The sequence below is a fragment of the Pseudonaja textilis genome, chromosome 1 (genome assembly GCF_049901715.1).
Source record: "Pseudonaja textilis isolate UNSWEBS1 chromosome 1, rPseTex1.2, whole genome shotgun sequence".
Classification (NCBI taxonomy): Eukaryota; Metazoa; Chordata; class Lepidosauria; order Squamata; family Elapidae; genus Pseudonaja; species Pseudonaja textilis.
The window spans coordinates 71,943,632-71,969,871 of record NC_141990.1 but is presented as its reverse complement, the minus strand read 5'-3'; the positions used below and the strand labels follow the sequence as shown (position 1 = coordinate 71,969,871).

The 26,240-nt window shown below is 36.6% G+C and overlaps 2 protein-coding genes and 1 pseudogene across 8 annotated transcripts in view; 1 reads left to right on the top strand and 2 right to left on the bottom strand.

Annotated features, from left to right (window-relative positions):
- Positions 1 to 12,722, bottom strand: part of GNPAT (glyceronephosphate O-acyltransferase) — a 28,542-nt gene extending 15,820 nt beyond the window's left edge. Inside the window, exons 1-7 of one of the 6 annotated variants that reach the window (XM_087937797.1) lie at positions 12,406 to 12,586; positions 10,793 to 10,941; positions 7,306 to 7,494; positions 5,887 to 6,063; positions 2,271 to 2,400; positions 1,178 to 1,305; positions 844 to 919 (exon numbers count right to left, since the gene is read on the bottom strand). In XM_087937797.1, coding sequence (XP_087793923.1) covers positions 844 to 919; positions 1,178 to 1,305; positions 2,271 to 2,400; positions 5,887 to 6,063; positions 7,306 to 7,494; positions 10,793 to 10,801 — 709 coding nt within the window. In that variant the 5' untranslated portion in view covers positions 10,802 to 10,941; positions 12,406 to 12,586. Of the gene's footprint in view, positions 1 to 843; positions 920 to 1,177; positions 1,306 to 2,270; positions 2,401 to 5,886; positions 6,064 to 7,305; positions 7,498 to 10,309; positions 10,425 to 10,792; positions 10,942 to 11,529; positions 12,382 to 12,405 lie in introns of those variants that run through there. The other 5 variants (XM_087937804.1, XM_026705158.2, XM_026705157.2 and 2 more) reach the window with 5 other exon arrangements.
- A 13-nt stretch (positions 12,723 to 12,735) lies between these two features.
- Positions 12,736 to 25,713, top strand: FSAF1 (40S small subunit processome assembly factor 1). The gene is made up of 8 exons (XM_026705160.2): positions 12,736 to 12,864; positions 15,704 to 16,044; positions 20,976 to 21,032; positions 22,067 to 22,162; positions 23,147 to 23,233; positions 23,453 to 23,505; positions 24,152 to 24,314; positions 25,408 to 25,713. The coding sequence occupies exons 1-7, from the start codon at positions 12,753 to 12,755 to the stop codon at positions 24,276 to 24,278; spliced, it is 873 nt and encodes a 290-aa protein (XP_026560945.1). The 5' UTR covers positions 12,736 to 12,752; the 3' UTR covers positions 24,279 to 24,314; positions 25,408 to 25,713.
- On the bottom strand, positions 24,650 to 25,536 carry LOC113439332 (histone H2A.Z pseudogene; annotated as a pseudogene). The gene has a single exon (XR_015744395.1). The product of XR_015744395.1 is annotated as a histone H2A.Z pseudogene (transcript).
- Positions 25,714 to 26,240: the final 527 nt, after the last annotated feature.

Sequence of the window (26,240 nt, the reverse complement as noted above, 5' to 3'; positions counted from 1 at the left end):
GTGGAGGGCTCTGGTCCACAGCATTACGATGAGTTGGACATAACTGAATGGATAACACCACCACCACCATCATCATTATTATTATATGTGATGGGAAAGTTTGAGAGGCACATGCTGAAGAAAGGAGGTGAGGATGAGATACACAAGCCTAGCTTTACTCACCCAGATGTCCTACCAGATATGCTTAGCAACATAAATTTTGACTCAAACCAGGGTGCAATATTTTCTGAGTTTCAGTTTGGCTAGACTGGAATGATCTGACTAAATGCCCAAGTCACAAGCTGTTTGTTCTATGCGAAGAATTGAACTCATCTTTCATTTCAGTGTGTCAGTCCCTAGCAGCTGTTCATAAATAAGGTTAGATTCTCCCAAAGTTTATGAACCAAAGTTACTAAAAGGAAAAACAATCTAGTTACAGAAATTTGAAAATTAAATGTTCTTTAGCATCTCACTTGCCACTATATTCATTATTATAAGGGTCCATTGCTTGTACTGCTGATTGCCTCTTGAAGCAGGGAGATACTTCCCTGATACGGAAGGAAATATGAACACATTCTGGCCCTGTAAACTTATGGAGCCTTCCAGCCTTTAAGACAGAGGTCTCCAAATTTGGCAACTTTAAGACTCGTGGACTTCAACTCCTAGAATTCTGCAGTTGCCAAGAGAATTCTGGGAGTTGAAGTCCACAAGTCTTAAAATTGCCAAGTTTGAGGACCCCTGCTTTAAGAAGTCCATTAGATACATCTATCAGATTTCTACCATAAATTAAAATGTTCACAGCCACATTGTACCAAAAATAAATAATATGTGCCTACAGCAGCTATAACTTTTTGACCAACATACCAAACTTTGGAGACAATGTCTTTGCAGTACGACTCCTAGTACCTTCAACGTAAAACTCAACAGGGGCATGTCCATTCTTGAGAGAGAGGAAAAGAGGGGGGGGGGGTCAACAATTAGCAAAACAAGACATATACATTTTTCAGACAAGCAATCCATAAAATTGGGGGGGGGGATCTAAAACAGCAATAATTGAAAATTTAATTAAAAGGAAAAACATGTAGCTCTGATTTTCAAAATCTAAAATTAAACAGAAATATATTTACATCATGCCAATGAAGTATCTACCATTAGCAAAAACCAACACAACATTACTGGCTGTTTTAAAGTTATTCACCTTTAAAATACATTTGACATATTCAGCAAACACTGCCCAATATAGCTTGTTTCCACCAAATGTACGTCGCATAAAAAAGGCACCTGATTTTCGAAGCAGCTCACCGACTATTTTCATTCCAAGGAAATCTAGCAAAAGCATAGAGGATAGATGAAAGAAGTCAATCATTGTCAGTTTTGCAAGGTAGTTTGGAAATTACAGAAGTGCTAACTCTAACTTTATTGTAAAATTACATTAACAGAATCTTGCCATCAAGGAAAATCTATGTGAGACTCACTCACTAGATCTTGGTACAGTTTCCTGGATGCTTTGCATGGATTAATTAGACACACACATGGCTAATAAAAAATCACATTTTATGTCCATTATTCCCCCTTTTTTTCTTGCTTATCTCATTGTTCAATTGACTTTTGGACTATGTGTCTTGACTTGGAACATGGGTGATGGTTGTTGACCTAACTAACATCTGTGCCTTGAAAAGCTGGCTATCAATGAAACCCTGCTTAGTTAATATCTTCTGCTTCTTCAATTGACTGCCATCTGAACTGCCATTAAATGTTTCTAAATCAAAGTTAGCTTCAATTCAGATTTGCATTAATAAGTTAAAATGTAGGTATTCAGAACATGCTAAACATTTTAGTATGTTACAATTTATATATCTTTACAAACTACTCAAAAAGTAATTGAAGAGCTTCAGTTTCTATATCTATTTGTGGCATTGTGTGGTCATTTGCACTTTGTGTTTATTAAATTTTACAAGTTCATGTATATTAGAAGCTATTTTTGAAGTTCAAAGTAATTTCAGAATACTTCCACTCATAAATTTCAATTACCTTAAAACAAGTTACTCTGTTTTATATGATGAGAACAGGAGGAGGGCTGTGAATTCAACCTTTTTGAATGGTTTTTTCAGCAACAGTTTTTTTTGCCCAGAAGTATAATGATTTACAATAAACACACAAAAATCATAAAGAAAGATGAAGAAAGGAGAAATATTTTTATAACAGTTTTATAACAGTCAGATCAAGCCAGCTTCAACTAACATAACATTTTGGAAACTGAAAGCAAATTCTAAGAAAATTAAAAGGTTTACCTATTCCTGCTGCAATGACGGGCAAAGCCAAGTCATAACTAAAGAACACATAGGACAGTAAGAGAAAATCCATGTAGCTTCGATGGCTGGGCAACAGGACAACAGGATGTTCTCGGATTGCCTGTTGTAACTAACAGGACACATGTTATTTATTACTATAAAGTTTAAGAGAGATTGTGAATCACTTTTTGTTTAAAAAGGCAATGTTGTTAACAAAACATATACTACAACTATGCCATTTGTTTTCTACAAGCTAAAATGCTAATTTTATGAAGAGATGCACATTGTGCATTGAAATCCATGGGCTACATCTACCTGCAACCCTCTACCATTAATGATGGCCACAGATTGCATTTCCTATGGCTCACCTGCAACCTTCCCTTTAACCTAAAATTTATTCTGGAAGACCAGAATTCAGAAGGCATATTTATTTGCGTTATTTATTTATTTATAAAATTTACTGGCCACCCATCTTAGCACAGGGCAACTCTGGGCAGCTTACAACCAACTGCTATATAGGGACTAAATGTGCAAAAAATGGGATTTAGCCCTGTACCTTGACACGACAACAACTATGGGGTGTTTATAATTCAAAACTCTTTTTTCCCATATTTCACTGATAACAATTTCTTTGTTTTTTTTTTAATTGCTTTCCCCCCACCAAACCAGCATGCAACGTATTTTGCATTAAGTAAATCCCAATCATTTCCCATCTGGAAAAAATGGTGGGTGACTTCGGTTACATTGTCCAAAGTTCAAATTAGTTGATAGGTAGGTAGGTATGTAGGTAGGTAATAAACTTAAACATTCCCAGCATAAGCAAAGCAAAGTTTGTCTTATCATTCAATATGGAACATTGTGATTTATAAACAGCCTTCCTCGGCCTGGTGTCTTCCAGGTGTGGCTGATTCAGAATTCAAGAAAACTGCACAGTCAAGAGTCAAATACTTTAATATATAATTAAAAAATGGTCTACTCTGATCATTTTTCAGAATGAGTTGGTAACACCTTATCAGACTAACAAAATTTATTAAAAGACATAAGCTTTATAAGCTAGGACTCACTTCATCAGATCCATGAAGAGGTTAAGCTGATGTAGGATGTACAATGGAACGAGGTGGGCGAAAGGGAAAGGAACACGGGATGATTATATAGATGAAAGGTTACATGTGAGAGACACAAGTACCTTATCAATTAACAATTGTAATATGTTAAAAATCCAATCTATTTGTTAACCCTATTTGAGGATGACTTTATGTCAAAGTTTTACCTATGAAAGTGACAATTTCAACCCAAATCTTTGATTACTGTGATTGCCAAACTTCTAAAATGTTACCCATATTCCTTTCCTTAAATATGCCTGTGAAAATATGAACCAATATGAAATCAATCCGTTTCACATCCCAACTTATTTTGACAAAAAAATACAAGGTCAGATAAATAAATGCACTTGGGAAAGAATTGGAAAAACACAATGGTTTCCATCTTCTAACTCAAAATCAGCTATCAATTAATCTTCCAAATGCAAATACTCAAATCCTCCCCAGCAAATTTTGTGATTGAGGTGGAGAAGGTATAGGAAATTGAGAAACTGGGCAATTCTATTACAGATGTAAGCCTACAGCACTCCAAAATTAAGCCCTCTTGCATAAATCCCCCCTCACTTTATAGATCTGCTATAATTGCAACCAACTTTTGTAATATTTCTAAGACGAAATCCTCATCACATATTTCTAACTATGAATTTGGTTAATTCTAGGTTTATCTTTTGATAGGCTAAGTGTGGTTAAATAGAACAGGCATACCTGATCACTTTCTTTTGATACTATGACAAACCTATTTACCTACATAGTGCTGAAAACTAGTTTATTTTAGAAAGCAGCAAAGAGCAAAAAAAAAAAACCCAGAGAAAATGATATCAGCTTCAACATGTGACTTAAGCAAAAAAACTTTTCTATGGAAAAGTTGACCGTTAGAGGAAAACCTCCTGAAGTATCATTTTTTACACTAAAGCACATTTCCACATAATATTAGCATTGCTTCAGTCATGTAGCTTATGATGAAAACATGGCATAATTACATGCTTCCAGAATAGATCTGTCCATTTTTAAGGTGACAGAGCTGTCTACAGGCTGTCACTAACTCCACCCCACCTTTACACTTGTCTTCATTTACCAACTTAATTCTTGCTTTTTTTGTTTTGTTCACCTTAGAATACCTATTGTTTTGCTGTTGCTCTGCATATAGAGAAAAACTGTAGGAACTTTGATGCCATCTATCTAAAGCAAGGGCGTCAAACTCATGGCCTGTGTTCCGGATGCATCACACGCTGGCCATTCCTACCCCCAGTTTAGCGAATGGGAAAAACGTCACGATATGTCATGTGACGACGTGACATTGTGAGTTTGACACCCGTGATCTAAAGCAATAGCATGCAAGAAAAATTTTGTTTGCATAATTGTTCCTTGTTCTTCACCCACTATAGCTTTTCCTATATGCCCTACGAAGTAATCTACAGTCCCTCAATGTTAAACATAATTGTGACACTATATATCTAGCATAGTGAAAAATAACAGTTTTTAAATAAAGAATTGAGTCACATAATTGGTTACTGAGATTTTCTCTCATTGAACTAATGTTCTACCAGCTGGGTAAATATTCCAAGTACTTATCAACTAGTTAAGTACTTATCAACACTGAACAAACAATGACCTACTTCCCAGAAGCTATTATGGGAGTCTGGTTTGTTTATACCTTGAGACTTCCCCTGTTTAGGATAAAGAAATCCTTTTTAAGAATCATCTCTGCTAAGGCATCTGTTGTGGACAGAGACTATAATGCACTAAAATGGAAATGTGGTGGAATAAAAATGAATTCAGTTTCACCTCTCAATTATGATTTCTAAAGATAGGAAAAGAAATAACTTGATTTCTATGATAGTAACTTAAACAGTCTCATCCACACCATTTTCTGGCACAACAAGTAAGTAGTTTGCCACCTCTTCCTGGATTTTTATTTTTTGGTCTCACCTAAAGCCCTAAACATCCCATCAGAGTCCTCATCCTTCAAAGCTAAGTCTACTTAACTTTCTAAATCAAAGTTAGCTAGGACTCATCATGTTGCTGGGCAATGGTAGGAAAGAGCTAATCAAAACCTCAATCTTTGTGGGGCATATTTAAGACAGCAGGAAAAGAATGTCGGCATTTTGGATTTTATTGATAGCTTACAAACAAGCTGATGATAGGTTACTATTTTTGATGCCTTTACAGCTGTCAGTAGCGAGACACACATTTTAAAGCAAAACAAACTCTTGGAATTATTTTGCCGTTTTACTCCAATTCCACATCAATTTTTATAGTTTTTGTAAAAATTAATATTTATTTATTGTTGCATATGGACATCTGTAGTCACATTTCTTTCAGTTCCTTGTTCTCCATCTTGGTATGATGATCCACAACACTTAACAACTTTCAGTGAAGAGTATGTTAATGGGATAACAAATGCACAACCCAAGGAATTTGGAAAGCTTCCTATAATTAGTGATTCTTGCATTAATTCACCCTGACTGCATTGATATAAAATGCTATTTTATCACGAAGTAGTCAGACAGACTTACTTTTTGCATACCATCTTCATTTACATACACGCTCTTGAAAAGGCATTTAAAGATTTTGCTCAGAGTGAAAGCAAAAAAACGAACAGCTCCCATATGCATGCTGTGTCCCATCTCATCCAGAATTTCTGTTGCCTCTTCTTGTATAATATCAAGGGATTCCCCAGTCTCTTTTGATAGCTAGGCACAGAGATCAAGAGCTTTAATTGATACAAAAAAATACATCCCTCAGATATTCTGAATTTCTGGACTTGTTGAACCAGAGCAACACTTTGACACCTAGACTTCTGCCCCACAGAGGCCCACCAAATGTCTGTTAAAACCCATAAAAAGGACATCAGAGATAACAGCGCTTTCTGCTCGTTTCCCCCCAACAATTAGTACTGGACAAATAGATACATAATCATCATAAAAGGCAGCAATTAATAAGCTTAATTTTCATTACAGGTAGTCCTCAACTTACAACATTTCATTTAGTGGCCGTTCAAAATTATGATGACATTGAAAAAATGATGTATGACCATTTTTCATACTTATGACCATTGCAGCATCCCCATGATCAAGTGATTTACATTCAGATGCTTGACAACTGGTTCATATTTATGACGGCTGCAATGTCTGGTGGTCATGTGACCATCTTTTGCAACCTTCTGACAAGCAAAGTCAATAGGGAAGCCAGATCCATTTAACAATTGTTATTAATTTGACAAGTGCAGTGATCCACTTAACAAATGTGGCAAGAAATGGGACAAAACTCACTTAACAGATTTATCACTTAGCAACATAAGTTCTGGGCTCAATTGTGTTCTTAAGTTGAGGACTAGCTGCAATTGATTAAATAATAATGCCTTTTTAATGCATTTATTTATGAATGTATAAACTGCCTGAGGCAACTCTAAATAGAGTATACAAGCTACAGTTTATGCAAAAACAACTATAAAATTCAATCATATATAAGAAATATGATATATAATTACAGTAAATTCCTGGCATTTGGGTCTGAAGAGCACTCATGTACAAAACATACTCTTTTTATTAAGCAGAAGCAGCTGTACGGATGGATGCATCCCACCCAAGAAAAGAATTGGGACTAGCCTCATTGGATATTACCAAGACAGTAGAACTATATGTCCTTGAGTGGTATATCTCCAGACAACTTTTAACAAAATTAATTACTATCAACACAAATCAAACAAATCTCCCTGAAATATATCTTTAGGGAGCTTCAAAACTACAATGGAAAAGCATAATTATGTCACGGAAGAGTTCAATCACAAATCTTGGAAGAGAAAAAAGAAAACTAGGGAGCCAGGATAAGAGTTCATAATTAGCATATTGGTAGGTAACAAAGTTACTGTTCAAATCATGATAAACACCAGCTGACAAACAACTGAAAGGGGAGCAGATAAAAGGTTGCCATACCTGCCTGATGACATACTGAACCTGTTCAGACTGTAGAACAATACTTTTAATGGTACTTGGCTTGCAGGGGGAAAGTTCTTTATAAACAACAGGAGTATAACATTTCATTGCATATCTGAGGTCACTGGACTGCCGTCGCTCTTCCAAAATATCTTCAAATTCATATTTTTTCTTTGATGTGAGATTTTTCTGCTGGGGATAATACAGATGGAGAATTAGACACTGGCCACATTAGCACACAGTTTTAAGTAAAAGACTCTCGCTTATTACACTTCTATATATAAAAACGCATTGTTCTAGCTTTTGCACTTCCACCTGCATGAGTGAGCAACCAAATAAAGAGAGAGAAGTAAGCATTATGATTTGTTTTATTTTCTTCCCTTCTTCCTTCCTTCCTTCCTTGCCTTCAAGTCTGTGTTGACTCTTGGTGTCAGCCTGGACAAGTTCTGTAGTTTCCTTGACATCATTTTTGGAAGTGGTTTGATCCCTGCCTTCTTCCTAGGATTAAGAGAGGGTGACTGGCCACAAGTTAGCCAGCAGGTATTTGTGCCTAAGGAGGGACTAAAACACAGTGTCTTGGTTTCTAACCTCCTACCTCAAACTATTACACCAAACTGGTCCTTATGTTCTAATGTAGAGTTGTAGTTTATTGTATCTCTCCAGAAACCAGGATCTGAAAGCCAATCTTAAACCTGAGTTTACAGAATTACCCTACATTCAAAAAGACAATCAAATAGAAACCATGCTTTAAGTCATTTAGGCACATCAAATAAGTCCTAGCAACCACAGCAGATTTATTTCCAGGTAGATATGGCAGCTTGAACGATTTTGTTCAGCTTTTAAGATTTGTGGTGATAAAAGTTATGCAATACTTTTGTAATATTTACTGTCAATTTGTAAGATGTAGTTGACTCACACAAATGAGCCACAAGGGATTATTTCTGGCATCTACACATTCTAGAAAATGTATCCTACTGATACCGCCAGGTCTTCTTTCCTTCATCTGAAGCTACATTAAACCTGGCTAGTTCTATAACACAGTCTCCTCCTATTTGCATCCCACTCGCACATTGGAAGAACTCCAACTTTAAAAGTTCATAGAATGCTAAAATCCTCATAATGTGAACCCAGAAGAAGTGGAAAACGTTTACATAATCTTCAAGATCTGGTATTCTGCTCTGAAGAACACTATTACACTCAGGGGATCCATGTGCGGGGAAGAAGGCACACTCTGAACCAAATATTCCTGGGATCATAAAGTTATCTATAACTACTTACTGATAGTAGGTAGTATTGAATTTAAAGGAACTTATACATGTATTTATGTACATAGACGAGTACATAGAAGATTGCATTAGTAGAGTCTAAGTAAAATCCCTAACATTAGTAGAGTTCCTTAAAAGTATTAAAATATGATACAAGTGTGAGAAAGAGGATTCAGAAACAAATTACCCAACTTTACTGGGATTTATTTAATGTATCTGTATCTTTCAAGCAATCTCTGCCTCCTAAACCAATTAACAAAAGAATGGGAGACACCCTCAGATTTACAATATAATCTGACATGAGACATGAAAGAACTGAATTTAGAGATTAGTTTCTGAAGGTTAAAAAGAGTGGTGAGAAGATGTTTGGTATTTACATAAATTTGAAGAATTGCATGTTCTTCTCCTATTATTTTTGCTTTTAAAAGCCTAAGCCAGGTTCCAAACAAAAAAAATAAAAGAATCATTTTACTGCAACTGCCTTTACAAGTAGTTCTCGACATATGACCAAATTTACAATGTACCCCAAAAATGGGACTTACAACCTGGTTTTGAAGTTACAACACCACCCCCACCCCCGGTCACTTGACTACATTTTGGGTGCTAGGCAACCAGGTCACATTTACAGAAGCTTTCTGTGGTCACATGATTATGATTTACAACATTTTTGCTGGCAATCAGCATTTTTCTGGTTACTGGTAAAACCCACTCCATAGCATTTAAGAACCGCAGCATTTGCTTAACGACTCTCGTGAAAAAGCTCACAAAATCAGGTCTGGCTGCATGGTGATCCGTTTTGCAACCATCATGACTTAAGACCATAATTGTGGGCTGAATTACACTCATAATTCAAGGACTACTTATACTTCTAACAGATTTTATCCTTTTTTCAATAAAAATAATCTCAAAGCCAGGATTATTCAAATACTTATTCAAATTATTCAAATAGCAGTTCAAATCCCACCAGGCTCAAGGTTGACTCAGCCTTCCATCCTTCCGAGGTGGGTAAAATGAGGAGCCAGATTGTTGGAGGCAATAGGCTGACTCTGTAAACCGCTTAGAGTGGACTGGAAAGCACTACAAAGCGGTATATAAGTCTAAGTGCTATTGCTGTTATTATTATTGTTATAACTGAATATCCAACTATTATACTAGATTGTTTCTGGGCATCACAGAGTTTAACGGCACACCGACACAATAAAACATAGCTTTAACTGACCATTGGAAAGAATGGATATGTATTAAATAATTGCAACATTCAAATATCCATCAGTCGTGCGATTATGTAATTGGCACTTTTAATCTGTTGTTCAGATCTTTTTTTCACAATTTGGAAACAGAATACCCAACAACATCTTTGTCCAAACCCTGACATTTCCACTTTCAAATCTCACAGGGTGAGAAGGAGCTGCTGCCCAAAACTCTGAAGAGCCATTCTTAATCTGAATAGGTAACATGATGATGTAATACTGTGACTCCATATAAAAAAAAGTCTTGATAACTTCCTTAGATATATTTTCCCAAAACTGAGGTGCATAATCTGCATTTGTCACTGTACTGCTCTGCCCAGAGAATTTTTAATTTTGCATTAATGAATACCCAAAGAGATGCATAGTTCTGTTTCCTTCAGTGGCACTATTGAAATCTTCCCGTTCTTGACTTACAACAGTCCATTTAGTGACCATTCAAAGTTACAACAGGACTGAACAAAGTGACTTATGACCATTTTTCATACTTACACCCATTGGAGTATCCCCATGGTCAGACTGTGATCAAAATTCAGATGCTTGGCAACTGGTTCATATATATGATGGTTGCAGGGTCTCAGGGTCATGTGATCCCTTTTGTGACCTTCTGACAAGCAAAGTCAATGGAGAAGCCAGATTCACTTAACAACTGTGTTAACAACTTCAGTAATTCACTTAACAACCATGGCAAGAAAGGTTGTATAATGGGGCAAAATTCACTTAGCAACAGAAATTTTGGGCTCAATTGTGGTTGTAAGTCAAAGACTACCTGTATGCTATAATACAGCATTCACTTCTTGGGAAGAGAAGGGAAGGATGCTTATTAATAATATCTGAGAATGAAGGATTGCACAAGTCAGACTAGAAAAACCACTCAGTTAAAGCACAATCATATCCCCATTAGCACTGAGAAGAGCAAGGGGACTCTGTGGAAGTATTTACACATTTTCCAATTACCAGCAGTACAACACTCACAGTATGCATTTAGCTTCCCTGTTCCACTGGGACAGCAAGATATATTTTTTCTTCTGTTCAGTCATGTCCAAATCTCAGAGGCTGCCTGGACAAGTCCCTGTAGTTTTGTTTGCAAGGTTTTTCAGAAGTAGTTTGCCACTGCCTTCTTCCTAGGATTATGAAAAATGACTAGCCCGAGGTGACTCGGCTAGTTGTATACCTAAAGCAGGACTACAACTCAGTTTCTACCTTGATGCCTTAACCACACCAAACTGGCTTTCTCTATATATCATATATAGATTATTAAACATACGTATGACAAACTTATGTAATCTAATATCTCTAAAGATATTGAAGCAATTGTCAGGACTTCAAGACTTTTTGGTTGCTAGAGATTCTTCCAAGATCACATGGATATATCAGTTTTGTGATGTCATTCCTTACTCCTATTGTAATTATTTTGAGATGGGGTTATTAAATATTTAAAGTATTTCTGAATTATAAGCATCAGTATTTATAGATACTAACCCCTCCTACATTATGATTGAGTCGGCAATCTATTACTTTTTGATAAGCATTTGATAAATCTCATATTATTCCATCGAGATCACACATGCTGAAATGCTGAATAGAAAATAGACTATTACAAAACAATACTCTCTAGCCTAATGGTTTGTTTTTGGTGGCAATATAAAGAATAAAGAAATATAAAATAAAAGTTTACTAACGTACCGGTATTTGTTAAATTTATTTCTCACCTTTTCTTCGGTAGTTGAAAACAGCACACCAATAGCTCTATAATTTGGTTGAGAGTAGACTTTAAGGAATAGTGGCTGACTCAAAGTCACCCAATGAGGGTAGATTTTAACCTGATCTTCCTGTCTAACATCTTAACCACCACAATAAACATTGCATCTTATTTATACCCTATATGCCTTTAAAAAAAAAAAAAGAACATTCAGCATACTATATATTTTGAACATAAGTCTGGACAACCATTTTATCATCTGAGTAATATCTGTGATTAAAGCATTAGTTGTATCAACTGTATCGAAACTGTTCAAATGTATATAAGATTACACATTGCTCAGCAATCAACACCTACATGCACTGTTTCACACCGACAGCTTATTTTCTTATTTTACACGGCAAAAGATCGTAACGTTTTAAAGCCCCTATTATATTTTTCAAGGCAAAGCTTGTCTTATTAATAATGTGATCATTCCAATTAACGGGTTCTGCATTACTCCAGAACAACAACACGGGTACAAAGAAATGCAAACAAGCCTTGAATCCATGCATATGGGAGGCAAAGCACGGGTGCCTGTGGCAGCCTTGCCCAGCCCGATGTTGGTTCGCAGTGGGGAACCACAACTCCCACCATCCCCAGCCAGAATGCAAAAAGTGTGGCTCGACACAACTAGAAGAAAAGGTTATCGGAACAGGCTTTAAATACTGGACGGGAACGACGGTCGCCGCTGCAGCTGCTGAGCGCCAGGCAACCATTGCAGTACACGCTTCTTCCAGCCCAAAAAAGGAAGCGGCTGTCCCGTTACTACAATCGCAAAGATGCCCAGGAAGGGGTGTGTACACGCCCCGTCTCTCCCGTCCCAAAGCGGGAAGCAGCTACTCACCGAGTATACAGGGAGGCCGCGCCGAGCGGCTGCCCCGGCCGCTGTGGCCATCGCCAGGCTGCTTTCTCCTGCCGGGGTGCCCGGCTGTACTCACTCTCGTCTGGCTGGCTCCCTCCGCCGGTTACCGGTAGCACCCATCCACCCACCCCTGCTTGTCGACGCCCACGCCGCTCTGCTTTGCGAAGCCAGCCGGAGGAGGGAATCTGTCACTCGGGGAAAAAGGGCGGAAGTACCAGGTGGGCGCCGCCATCTTGACCGCGACGGTCTCCGCGCGGGGCCAAACCTCCTCTGGGGTGGTGATCGCCTTTGCGGGAAAGGAAGGGGAAGGGCAGGGGAAAAGAAGCGGCATGGTGGGAAGCGCGGGCGGGCAGAGCCCGTCGCCCAAAGAGGACGAGAAGGAAGACTTCGCTTTTGCAGAAAGGTTGCTGGATACCGTCCTCGGTTCCCTGTATGACTTCGGTAGGTGCTCTCGAATCTTGATTTTTCCCAGGGACGATGGGTTTCGGTGTTGCGTCCCCCTTTTCTTGTCGTCGGACCCCTACTCCCCCTTTTTCCTTTCCCGTGCCGGATTCTTAGCCATCTCCTGCTCCCAATACTGTATTAAAAATATTTATGCGGAGCAAGGGGCTGGCGCAATGAAATGGATGCTGGAAAGAAGGGGGAGCTGGTAGAAGTGAAATCTTGAAGAGCTGAGAAGCCTTCACGTGTTATAGTTGCACTGATGGTTTTTAGTAATGTAGTTCTTTAAAGCAAGGCGAAGCGATTCGAAACGCCCACTTTCCGGCCATTGAAACCAACCAGTCTTAATTAGACCCGTCAATCCTAGAGAGCTTTTAAGCAACAAGGTAACATATGTTTTATGGCAGGGGTCTCCAACCTTGGCAACTTTAAGTGTGGCGGACTTTTGGGAATTGAAGCCCGCCAGGCTTAAAATTGCCAAGGTTGGAGACCCCAGTTTTATGGGATCTATCTTTTGTTTATTCTGGGCAGAAACCCAGTTCCAATACTCACCCCACAGGTCCTAATTTCAGTTTCTTGACATTTTCACACCTGCAAATTAGTTTTGAAAATAATTTCTTCAAAAATACAATAAGTACCATACCAAACATGTTTTCATGTTTGATATGTTGTTGTGCTCAATGATCTGTGGATGATAAGGAGATACACTAGGTAAATTATTCTGTATATTCTATTAATGTAGCTATGTATGGATCCCCTTTAAGTTGTTACAGAAGGTTCTGTGTTTTTCATTGTTCCACGTATCCACACCTAGGCTCTAAAATACTTTTACACAAATGAAAATGTTCAACTGTAAGCTTGTTAAAGTGTTTAGCTAAAATTTATATACAATAACAAATATGAAAGTATATATATATATATATATATATTCAAAGATGTATAAATAAAAAAGGTCTTATTGAGCTCAATTTTTATTTTATTATTAAATTTATATGCCTCCCAACTCAGTATTTGGAATTATTCTGGGCGGCTTATAATGTAATAAAAATAGAAATTTAAAAACAATTATAAATACAAGAACAATTAAAATTACAAAAAATAAATACAGATCCCCAATGCATCAGTTCCTAGCAAGTACACAAAAATGCTTCTGCTTTTATGGCAACAGTACGGATTTGCTTTCCATTGCCTTCTTTCAGGACACTTTTTAGTTTAGCCTAGAAATTTCCTGATATTCTCTCATACAAATAATAACCAGGTCCAAGTTCGCTTGGCTTAAAAAAGTTCTGCCAAGGACAACAAGGTCCTGGCATCTGCTACAATTCATGTATTTATGAGTTCATATGTATGAAATGTAAACATCAGTATACATGACACCCATGTTAGTACTTACTAAAACATTCTGGATAAAAGTAGAATCTATCTCCTGTGCTATCCACATGAATGTGCCAAATTGTTCCTAGTAGATAACTTTAACGTTATCTTGCCAGAACCAAGAATGTTCTCACAATGTTTAAGAGCTTATAAGAAGTACATTTTAAAAATAAAACAAAATGGCTCAGCAAGATTTGTGAAAAAATGTGTTGGAATAGAGCAGCGATTGCCAACCGGTAGGCCGTGGCCCACCAGTGGGCCATGAGAAAATTTTGGTGGGATGCAGGAAATCTCACCCCCAGAGCACCCCCACAAAGCAATTAATCCAGGCTGTGCAGAAACACAAGGCTGAGCTGCCCAAATGACCCATGGGAACCCTCCCCACCCACTCACTCCTTACCCGGTAAACTTGCCTGCTAAATTGCTATTTTTCCTTTTTCCGACCATCATCTGTTCTGCTATGCCAGGAGATTTAGATTAGCTAGGAAGCAGGAAATGGTTAGATTTCTCGTTTTCTAGCTAGTCTTTAGATCTTCTGCTCAGTACAGCCAAACCTCCCTTAGGACTGAAGGTTTGCTTGCAAGTAAATTCAGTTCAGACTTGGCAAGCAAATTTGAGAGACTGAGCTAGCCAATGGCAGATAGATAGATCTCTGAATGAATCTGTGATTCTGTGAGCAACTCAGTCTGCCTGCTTTGCCTGATTTTGGGTAAAAGTTGCTTTTTTTTAAATAAAAAATTCAATATATATATACATATTTATAATATTTACATACAAGCCATGCCCAGCCAGTCACCTGACCACCAAGCCACACCCACAAATTAGGCCACACCCACAGAACCAGGTTCGTGGTCCCTGGGATCTAAAATTATGAGTTGGTGGTCCCTGAGGTCCAAAAGGTTGGTGACCCCTGGAATAGAATTTTGAGAATACACACAAAAAATAATAATAAAACAAACAATTAGATCATAGAACAAATCAGTCCCAAATTCTTGTTTGAGGTACAAATGATGAGGCTTGAACTATAATTCTCTGGGCACATTGTGTGAAGGCTCAGCTCCCTTGAAAAGTCAATAATTCTGGAAAAGTGGAAAGAAAGAACAAAAAGAGGCAGACAGACAACAATGGGCTTGATTACAACAGCAGAATGCACCATTGTAAGGTCTAACAGGCTAGACTGAAGACAGATCATCCTGGAGAAAATCTTACCTACATGGTTGCTAACACTTGAGGCTATACTGGTAGCACTTAATACTGCAATTTGTGAATGTGAACATTGAATTCTGAGTTCTGAGCATGATAAAATGTGTACATTGCTACCAATTTAAGTGGGAGATGTTTCATTTGATTTTTGTTTGATAAAAGTAAAATATCCACATAATTTAAATGTCCAAAACATAGGATATTTAGTTCCTTCTGGGCTGAATGGAACAAGGAGTTGAATATGTTTGTTTTTAAACTACAGGTGAGTCACCACCAGAGAAATGCAAAAAGAAAAGGAACAAGAAAAGACACTCTCAACAGATAACAGCAACAGTGGCCACCTCTGCTATATCACTTGCCAATCCTGAACTTGGTACATCTTTGGGCAAGAATAAAAATGTGTCCAACTTCTTTGACAATCTGAAAGATGAACTAGCAAGTGTTAATCAGAAAAAATGTGTCTCGGGTTCCAGTTCCCCTCATCCATTCCCATTCAAAAGTGCCCAGGAAGAAAAGGCAACACAGGTTGAAGTTGTAACATTCCTGGGTCGACACACAAAAAAGAAAGCTAAACTTGAAATTCCTGGAAGTGATGACTTAAAGGTAAGGCGTTCATATTTCATTCCCTCATGTTTTGAAGCAGAACATTCATTTTATAAAAGGGATTTCTCAAAAATAATTGCAAATCACCATGAAAACATTACTGATCTGCCTGCCTACATTATCACCATATGACCAAAGAGAAAGAAAGGACTTTTCATTTTGTGAATATACTCTGTTCGTTTAAGAATAATTTAGTTGGCTAAGTAAATTAATATTTGCAAGTCTTTTTTACTATATGGGAATTCTTCATAGCACAATGTTCATAAATACGTATATGCAGTTAAAATTATATCACATTTAATTGCAAGGTAGCATTTTGCCGCAACACACAACCTGTTTGTTCTTCTCTTTACAAGATGAGTAATAATTCAGTTCAGCATCTTCTAACCACTGAGCCATTGTGCCCGCCCCCCACCCTGATATCAGGATACTTCTGATTAATTCATAGCTTTTTATTTTCTTTGAGATGTTGTACCAGCTCCAAAACAGGTCCATATATTAATTCAACTTTGAATTGACCTACCCAGCCTGGTCTGTAGAAATAACCATAACCACCCAGACACTAATAAAATATTTATTTATATTTTTGCTACCGTCTCTTGACTAATTGAATTTTTGCAGCCTAGATCTGGTAACCCTAAATTATTTTCTTTGAAACTAGTCATAATTTTCTGTATTGGACAAAGTAGGAGACTATGATAAGGTTGTGCTTTCAAATAAGATGCCTAAGTGGACAGAGCCATACTCAAATTTGAACTTCTAAAGGCAAGGCAAAATTTGTTCAAATCAGATCAAACCAGACCACTCACTTATTGGACTTCTGCAGGAAATAGCAGTTGTGGAAAATTGAGATAAAATTTAATTAGAATTCTGTGATATTCTTCTTTTATATTTTATGACCTTTGTCCTGACTTTTGCGGTCCAATGCCCAATCTAATCTATTGACAGAATTTTTTGTTTGTTTCAACAATCTTGCAAATCTTGTTGAGATGATGGGAATTATAATGTGGTACTATTTCATTTCTCAGTGTTTCTAGACTATTCTTTCCCAGTATCTATTTTAAATCTAAAACTACCACATGGGATCCACCAATTACAAAACTGGTTTGGAACTGACTCACAAACAGGTAGTAGTAGAATTCCATGCTTGCTGTTATTGCCAAATACCAGTATTTCAAAAAAATTAAGCAAGAGCCAAATGACTTTAATTGCCAGAGTTTTATTGTCAGCTTTTAAGGTTCAGACTAGTTTTTAAAATTAGTTTTATTAAGAATTTTACATTGAATAAAAAACTATTCAGACGAAGAAAAGAAAGTGCAAGATAGGAAAAAGAAAGAAAACCCGAATTTTAGAAATATACTGTATGAATGAATTCTGACCTTCTTTTTGACAGATAATTACAATTTTATTATCGTGTTTTATACTCAAGTGTTTAAAGCTTTGGAGTACTGGTTTACATTATAAGCCAAGGGGGATTATAAAAAGAATAGAATTCAGAGGGAATCATAATTAAAATTCTATAGACAAATATAATTCTCCATAAAGCTTGTTTAATCTATGCCAATTTACTGACTATAGAATCACATGTTTAATAATTGTCAAGTGTTGACAATCATTAGAGGCTTACGCAAGATGAAAAAATAGTCCTGTCTTAAGACCGTAGAAGTAGGTGTGTATAATGAATATGACCTGCTACATATAGTGATGCAAAACTGATGAAGGTAATTACTCTTGTTTAAAAATAATTAAATACATTTTGGTTGCTAAGAAGGAGCACCGACTAGGAATACTTAAACAGTCTGCTTAAACAGCAACAAAACCGAGGCCAGCAACACATTCACTTCAACAATACAGTAACAGCAAGAAAAAAAAAAATCAAAGCTCCTTCCTCAGCATTATTGCACCACGGTAATGTACTTGCACAATGCACACTTTTGTGTTTGGCGATTTTTGGGAAAGAAAGTGCAACATGATCACAGTGTTTTCATTAGCACCCAAGAAATGTAACCTTCCTAAAGCAAACAGTTTAAATAAACCAAAATTTCAACCTGTCACGCAGAAAGGAAACCGTTTTCTTCTTAACTCCAAAATCATTCACAGCCTTACTTACTCTTACTTACTTAACGCTCCCCAGCATTCTCTTACTTTGAGTACTGTGGCTAATGGTAAAAAGATTGAAAGCGTTGCCTGTTTTATTGCTTAACACGCTGCGTCCTTTTGGCTTAGAAAACTTAAAAAACAGGTAAGCCACCATAAGCCACTCCTATCATGTGAAACAACCTGATGTTTAAGGCCCATATTGTTCTGAGCTATGGGCATCTCCTTCCTCCTCTGATATTTAGGTGTGGTCATAAGGAGGAGATTCAGAAGATTGTGTTCTTTTTTAGTTTAACTCAGGTTCTTTGTTATATCCAAATATAGAACAACAGGTTGCCTATAGTGCTGTTGCAGGTAGTTCTCAAATTACCACCCTTCACTTAATGACCATTTGAAGTTACAAGGGCACTCAAAAAAATGACTTGGAACTGTTTCTCACGCTTACAATTGTCACAGCATCCCCATGATCGTGTGATCAGAATTTGGGGCAGTGACAACTAGCAGCATGTATTTAGGATGGTTGCAGCCTTCCAGGCTCATGTGGTCATCATTTGCAATCTTCCCAGCTGGCTTCTAAGCAAAATCCATGGGGGAAACCAGACTCGCTTAACGACACACATGATTCATTTAACGTCAGTGTTTCCCTTAACAGCCACAGCCAAAAAATTGTGAGTGACTCACTTAACAACCGCCTTGCTTAGCAATCGAAATTCTGGTTTCAATTCAGGGGTGGGATGCTACTGGTGCTGCCTGGCTCTATAGAACCGGTAGCTCTGAAGAGCAGCAGACAGTGAACCAGTTCTGTGTTTGCTGCTGTTTGGCCCACCCACCTGCCTGGGCTCTTACCTGTCCTTTATTTCCTGCTTTTTCAACCTCAGCTGCTTTGCGTGGCACAGTTGAGGTTGAAAAAGCAGGGAAAAAGTGGCTTTTCAAATGCTGTGCACCCACGCACAGCACTTTTCAGCTGTCTGGGCATCCCAACTTAAGGTTTTTTACATGCGTGCGCAAAACGTAATCACCGAACCAATAGTAACACAGGTTGAATCCCTTGTTTCAATTGTGGTCCTAACTCAAGGATTACTTGCAGTTTTTTTTTTAATTTTAAAAAATGGCTTTAAATTGAATGCATTTTTGTTGTTCCATAGTTCACCCAGCAAAAAAGAGCTCAGTTCAGTCAAAATGTTCCCATCGTGGAAAAGCCATTTTTCACAGATTTTTCTCTTTAGTTGCATAGCCCCCATGTACTGGAGAGGGAATTGATCTTGAGGTGTTTTTTTTCTCTATTCTACCAGCAGAAACAGCCTGTTGTGTTGGAAGTTTTCCTGCAGTTTTCTTTTAGAAGGGTTTGTTCTAGATCCAGCTTGTATAGCATGATACTGCCATGTTTGAATTGACAAAGTTAAGATTAGTTATTTACTCAGAAGACTAAACTTCTGGTTACAGTGTCGGACCCAGATTGGATCCCACAAGATTAGTTATGGTCAAGGAATTGGATTGCATAATAACTTGTGACTAAAAGAAATTGGAAACAAATGATGTTTCCTCACAGTGTTCCTGAGGAAGGTAAAGGAGCACACGCTAATGTGTTAATGCTGTTAAAATGGTGAAATACTAACATTTAAAATGCTAATACAGGATTGCTGGATGTAATTAGGGCAAGTATTTGGGTTCTCATCCTGTTTGGTGTTACATCATAATTGCTAAATAAGTTGCCTTTTTCTGATCAGATTTGGTTACAGGCTGAATCTATACCAACTATTCGTGTCCTTGAGATTTCCTTTTAGTTTGGGGCACAGCTAATTGAATCATTTATCAACTGAACTGAGCTTTGCACAAAGACTTTTATAAGATAAACGTTCAATGATCTAGTTAGTTCATTTTTCACCATGCTCTACAGCTCTCAGATATAATAAGATTTTGCCTTCAAGTCAGTCTTGACTCCTTGGAGAATGGCTGGACAAGTCCCTGAAATTTTCTCAGCAGCATTTATCAGAAGTGGTTAGACATTTTCTCCTTCTCAGGGCTGAGAGAGAGAATGACTGGATTTTGTGCTTAAGGTGAAACTGGAATTCAAATCTCCTAATTTTAGCCTAGTGATTAATTCTTATACCAAACTGGCTTGTGTAATGAGAATAAAATGGAATCTCTATCAGGATTGTTAATCTCTTCATTTTTTTTCTTTAGGCCCACACGTTTAAATTATATTTACATGATGTGTAAGTTCTCATAGGGAAAATCAAGGTTTTTGTGTACATAATTATATTTTAGTTAGTTCATTTTTCAGCAGACATGCTAATACATTTTGTTTTCCAGATGGCAGGTGTTAAAGGGCATATTCTACAAATTTACAAGCATGTAATTTTTCAATTCATTGTAATAAAATATATTACATGCTTTATAATGTTCTTGTTTAAATTCTTATATTCTGTAACTAAATTCTTATTCTTTATGTGTTGTATACTTGAATTACAACTTTTTATCAGGAAAGTGTAGCTTACAAAAGCTACCAGACAATAAAGCAAACTATTTAAAATTAATATTTATGGATACCCTATTTAGTTTTTTAAAGATCCAGAGCATGTCTTTTGTACATGTCTATCGTGCATATTCAAAAGTCCCATTGAATTGAGATTTGCTGTCAGATTAATCTAAAATAGAGCATTGATGTGTTTGTTTAAATAATGTAGTTTTCTATATTCAGAGTTCTGTAACCATCATCATATTCAAAACATCTTGCTCTAACAAAGTTCAGTCTTAAGCCGTCGATAGGAAATAATTTGAAAAATCTTACTTAATAGCAAAACATACTATTTTATGTTTTAAATTTTACCTAGGCAAAAATGGATGCTGAAGAACCATGTATGGACACCCAAGAATTTCGCTTGGACAAAGTAAGTTAATTTGATGTACATATAGTTTGATGGCTAAAAGACAGAATTGTCCATAGATCATTAACCAGGCCACAAACCTACCATTTTCCCCCAATAAACCAGACTTTCCACAACTATTTAGGAAGATCTACAATATTTTAGGCCTGAAACCAAAACCCAAATTGAGTTTTCATTATTTATAAGACCATGGCAATCATCACCTGAACATTCTGGCTAAATGGAAAGTTCTTTTATTACTGGGCCTCCTAATATTTGAAGCTCGAGAACTTTCTCTGTGTTATAAAGATACTGAATGTGAGGATAGGCAGGGATTGGAATTCCATTTTCTGGAGTATTATTCTATGCAGGATTTCAGGTTTCCATCCAGATTTTTGATGTGACGGTTCATTCATTTCAGATACAGATTGCTGTCCTTCTCTTTGTTCATTTTGGGTATCTTAAGAAACTAGAAGCATGTGATAGATTTGCCACTGGGAAACTCTTTAATGTCAAACATTTAACAAAGAGTGTCTGAGGGCATGACTCTGGTTTCAGGCCTCAAATATTGCAGACCGTTCCAAATAGTTGTCGAAAGTCTGGTTTATGAGACAAAGCTGCCTCTTACTTGACTTAGCCTTTTATTCCTTTTCCCGCTTCTCTGAAAGATATTCTCACAGATTATTACAATTAGACAATGACACAAATGATATAAGTTATATCAATTGCTGGAATTTGGATTTCACACACATCCCCCTAAGATGCAGCTTATCAGTTTGTCGATTGTCCAGGACCAAAATTTGAAATCACATTTTGCAGTTAACATATGAATCTGGCAATTGTTGACTCAAAAAAAAAATCCCTCAAGTTTTTTATTGTCTGTGAAAGCAGGTACAGAACGTTTCATCTGCTTATGAAACATGATGGCATGATGTGTTATGCAATTCTTCAAATGTGTTTCTTGTGAAACTTCAGCTTGTATGCTTATGTTTGTTGAAAAGCAGAATTACAAAAGACTAAAGGGGGAAAAAAATCAAATGTATTTGCAAATGTTTTAGGCCCGCTTGGAAGTGCACCGGCTTGGAATTACAGGATTTACAAAGAAAGAACAGAGAGTATTGGAGCAAGAACGTGCTGTCAGGTTGGGGGCCAAGGTATGACACTTTCTTGTGAGTCGAGAGGTGATTTACAGAAGAGGAGACTTTAAAGCTTTCCCATTGCCAAAGCCTTTGCCTGGTTGTTGTTGCTGCTGTTTTCAAATGGAGTTAAAATGGCAGTGAGGGTATGGGAGAGGTTTGAAATTTCAGAAATAAATTGTGGATGAGCAACGTAGCACTCTTCATCCAGATTTTCTGTATTAAATTCCTTTTAAAATTTCAAAACTAGTACTTCTGAATATATTTGGGTATAAGCCAGCTCTTGAATTTTTAATTGAAGTATGAAAAATGCACCGCCCATAGGTAAATCTACACACATTTTTTATGGTATTTTAGGTTAAAAATCCAAAGGTTGGCTTATCTGTGGATGGACTTATCCACAAATACAGTACATAAAAGAAATACGGCACTTTAAAATACTTTTTAGAAGTATTACCGTATACACTTGAGGATAAGCTCATCCACAAACATCAAACCTGAATTTGGGGGGTGTATTGCACTTGATATTTCCAACTTATTCACTAATATATATGGGAGCTCTTAATATGTAAATGTGAGTGGTTGCATAATTGTTTTAAAATGTTGCTTTACTATTGAACATATTTAGAAATCTTATGTAATACAGCTTTTTGCCTCTTGAATTTGTACTGCCAGAAATGCATTTACATTAAGACTTAGGAAATAGGGAAGGTGGTGTTTACATTTCTGTCAAACATTATCTACATAAATGTTGTCTCAAAGCATCCCATCTTCTCAAAGAAATGAGAACAGTAAATAGCCATATTCCTAAAGATCATAGCTTCCTCATTGATAAGACTTATTTTAACCATATTTCTATTGAAAGCATCAAATTGAATCATGTTAGCACTTAAAGAACCATCATTATGCATGATTTTATTGTCACTATGAACTTTTCTCTCTCTTTTTTGGGGTGCATTTTTTACAAAATACTGAAATAGAGTTATTAAAATCTTATTGCAGCCTCTGAAAAAGGAATATGTGAACTACAAAATTCTTCAAGAGCAAATCAAAGGAAAACAAGCAGCAAAGAAGAGAGAAAATATGACGGTTTGTGTGAAATATTTCATCTAAAAATAAAACGTAAAATCAAGTAGGAAAGCTCTAGTACAATGGTTTCCAATAAGACCTGACCATTTAGCTACAGGAAATTCTAACAACAAATTGAAGTCAGTTTCCATTACATTTGGGGACCATCTCTGATTTATGGAAAGTGTGGTAAATGACCAATTAGAATATTCATGCTCCTATTCCTATTTTCATTATCAGGAAAATAAATCTGATTCTCTGAAGAGGAGAAAAAAGAAAGGGCATGAAGAGAGGTGAGCCAAGATTTCAATCTAATATAAACAAAGTGTAATAAATTGGATTTATTTTTGTATTTATTTTAGTTGTAAATATTAAGCTTTTTTCATATCTAGTGCTAAACAATATTGTAGTTTGGGCATTAAATGACTGAGCCTTTAGCCTTTCTCTCTTTTTTTTTCCCTGTGTGCGAAGTGCAAAGAGAAATAATTAATGTTTGTCACTAAATGGGACTGGGCAAATATAAAACAGTGGTTCAGTTTCAGAAGCAATAGGAATCTCTTGATAGTTTGAAACTTTCAGGATAAAATGTTGAAACAATTGTTGTGATTAAAATATATATTTTTAAAATACAATTGCCAAACTCCAGAACAGAGGTCTCCAAACTTGGCAACTTTAAAGCTTGTGGACTTCAACTCCCAGAATTCCTCAGCAAGCTATGCTGGCTGAGGAATTCTGGAAGTTGAAGTCCACAAGTCTTAAGAGTTGCCAAGTTTGGGGACTCCTGCTCTAGAAGCAGGTATAGTTTCATTTGTTTTGTATGTATATATAAAAACAACACAAAAATCTACCCATATGGTCACAAAGAGTCAGCACTGTAATAAAAATCAGTCTATATAAACATGTACATATACATAAATACGTTTTCTTTTTAAAAAACAGAAAATCCAAGAAGACAACAAAACCAAACATATTGCCAACAGGACGGGTAGGAAAATTTAAAAATGGAACTTTGATTCTTCAACGTTGTGACATAAAGAAGATCAAATCTTCCAAGTCGAGTAAATGAACTTATATTGAACACAGAATAGGACGAAGAAACTAGGTAACAAAATAACTCTTTTTTAAAAAAAATCTCTAATCGTTCCTTTTTTTTAAAAAAAACCACTCATTTAAAGATTCCATTTGTAATCTGAATTTAATACTTTATTGGTTTTTTTCTTCTTTTTACAGTTTTTGCAAGGGTTTTAATCTATATGTGTGCTAGCACACTGCATGCACATTAGCACTCAGTAAGATCAGCAGCTTCCATGAAATGGGGACCAAATAATTAAACAAACAATATAAATACATAGCTTACTGTAAAGTATTTTTCAAGAACTTGACCTAAACTAATCATACACATTGTCAGCATCTTAAAAATGGTTCAAACATACTGCCTTAAAGCAATCCATTCATTTAACTCCTTCAGATTCTGTACAAGACAAAAGCACTGTTTTTGTTTCTTTTGGAACTTTTTGTTCTTAACTACAAGAGATTAACATCAAAGCTTTATAATTCAAGTTTTTATAATTTCATTTAATTAGCAATGCTGATGTCCAAATCTGTTTTAAATGTCATAGTATAATTCAATAAATGTACTCAATGCATTAAAAATTACATATTAGCAACAATGTCAAGAATCCCATTAAAATCCAACATATCTAAAGCAGTCAAGAACCACTACAGACAATAGCTTCTCTGAAGCCATGTAACACTTAAATAAGATTAAGACTTCAATGCAGAATTTTGATTAGAAAGCTTGATGGGTTCCATCTTCAAGATTAAAGAAAGGCAAAATTGTATTTCACAGATGAAGTCCATTGGAAATCCACTAACAATGGACAACATAGCTTTTTGAAAGTTCTAATAAGTAATCCTTTAAACTGTTTTTGTTGACCTTTTTTCCCATTGAGAGATTTATGAATATGTGGGATTACACCTCCACCAGCAATTGTTGCTTTGATTAATGAATCCAGTTCTTCATCACCTCTTATTGCAAGCTGTAAATGATGAGGAATAATTCGCTTTACCTTCAAATCTTTAGATGCGTTCCCTGCTAGCTCAAGAACCTCAGCTGTGAGGTACTTTAAGATAGCAGCACTATACACGGCAGTTGTAGCCCCCACACGCCCATGACTTGTTGTCCTCGATTTCAGGTGCCGGTGAATACAACCAACAGAAAACTGTAAACCGGCTCTTTGTGACCGGGATACCGTCTTGGTTTTCGTCTTCCCGGAGTCCTTCCCAGCTTTTCCTCCAGCCATTTTCCAACGAGGTCTGTCCATCCACGGGAGGAGAATCGTTTTTAGGCCAATTGAAGATGACTACTTTCCAGTCTTTTGATTGCCGCCGCTACTCTTTGATGATGACTCTAGTTCAAAACTGCCTGAATTTAATACTTTATTGTTGATTAGCGTGCAATAAGGAGAAATACATTTGAAAACTAAATTTTGCAAATGTTACCTGAATTGCATAATTATTTTTGAATAATTGAACTGGTTGAACTGATTATCAACATATATGCTGAAGAGCTCATCAGAAAGTTTTACACTGAAATGAATATTACAGAAAGTATCCTGATTAATTGCTTTGAACTCATTATATTTTCTACAGATCATTCTATGAGTGTTCTATGGGGAATGGCGGTTCCAATATTACTCTTGGGATGACTCTTTATGCTTAATTTGGACTCTTTTATGGTGCTCCGATCCATTTTTAAAAATTAGCCTGCAGCTTTAATCTTGAGGAAAAACCTAGTATTAAGTATTTGATTAAAGATCAAATGGTCATCTTCCCATTGAAAAGGTCTTCTATACATTCTCAAGTAAAATATTTAATGCCAGAAGAATCAGTTTGGTGTAGTGGTGAAGGTGCTGGTCTAGAAACCAGGAGACTGTGAGTTCGAGTCTTGCCTTAGGTATGAAAGCTGACTGGGTGACTTTGGGGCAATCACTCCCTCTCCCTCTCTCAGCTAAAACCATTTCACAAA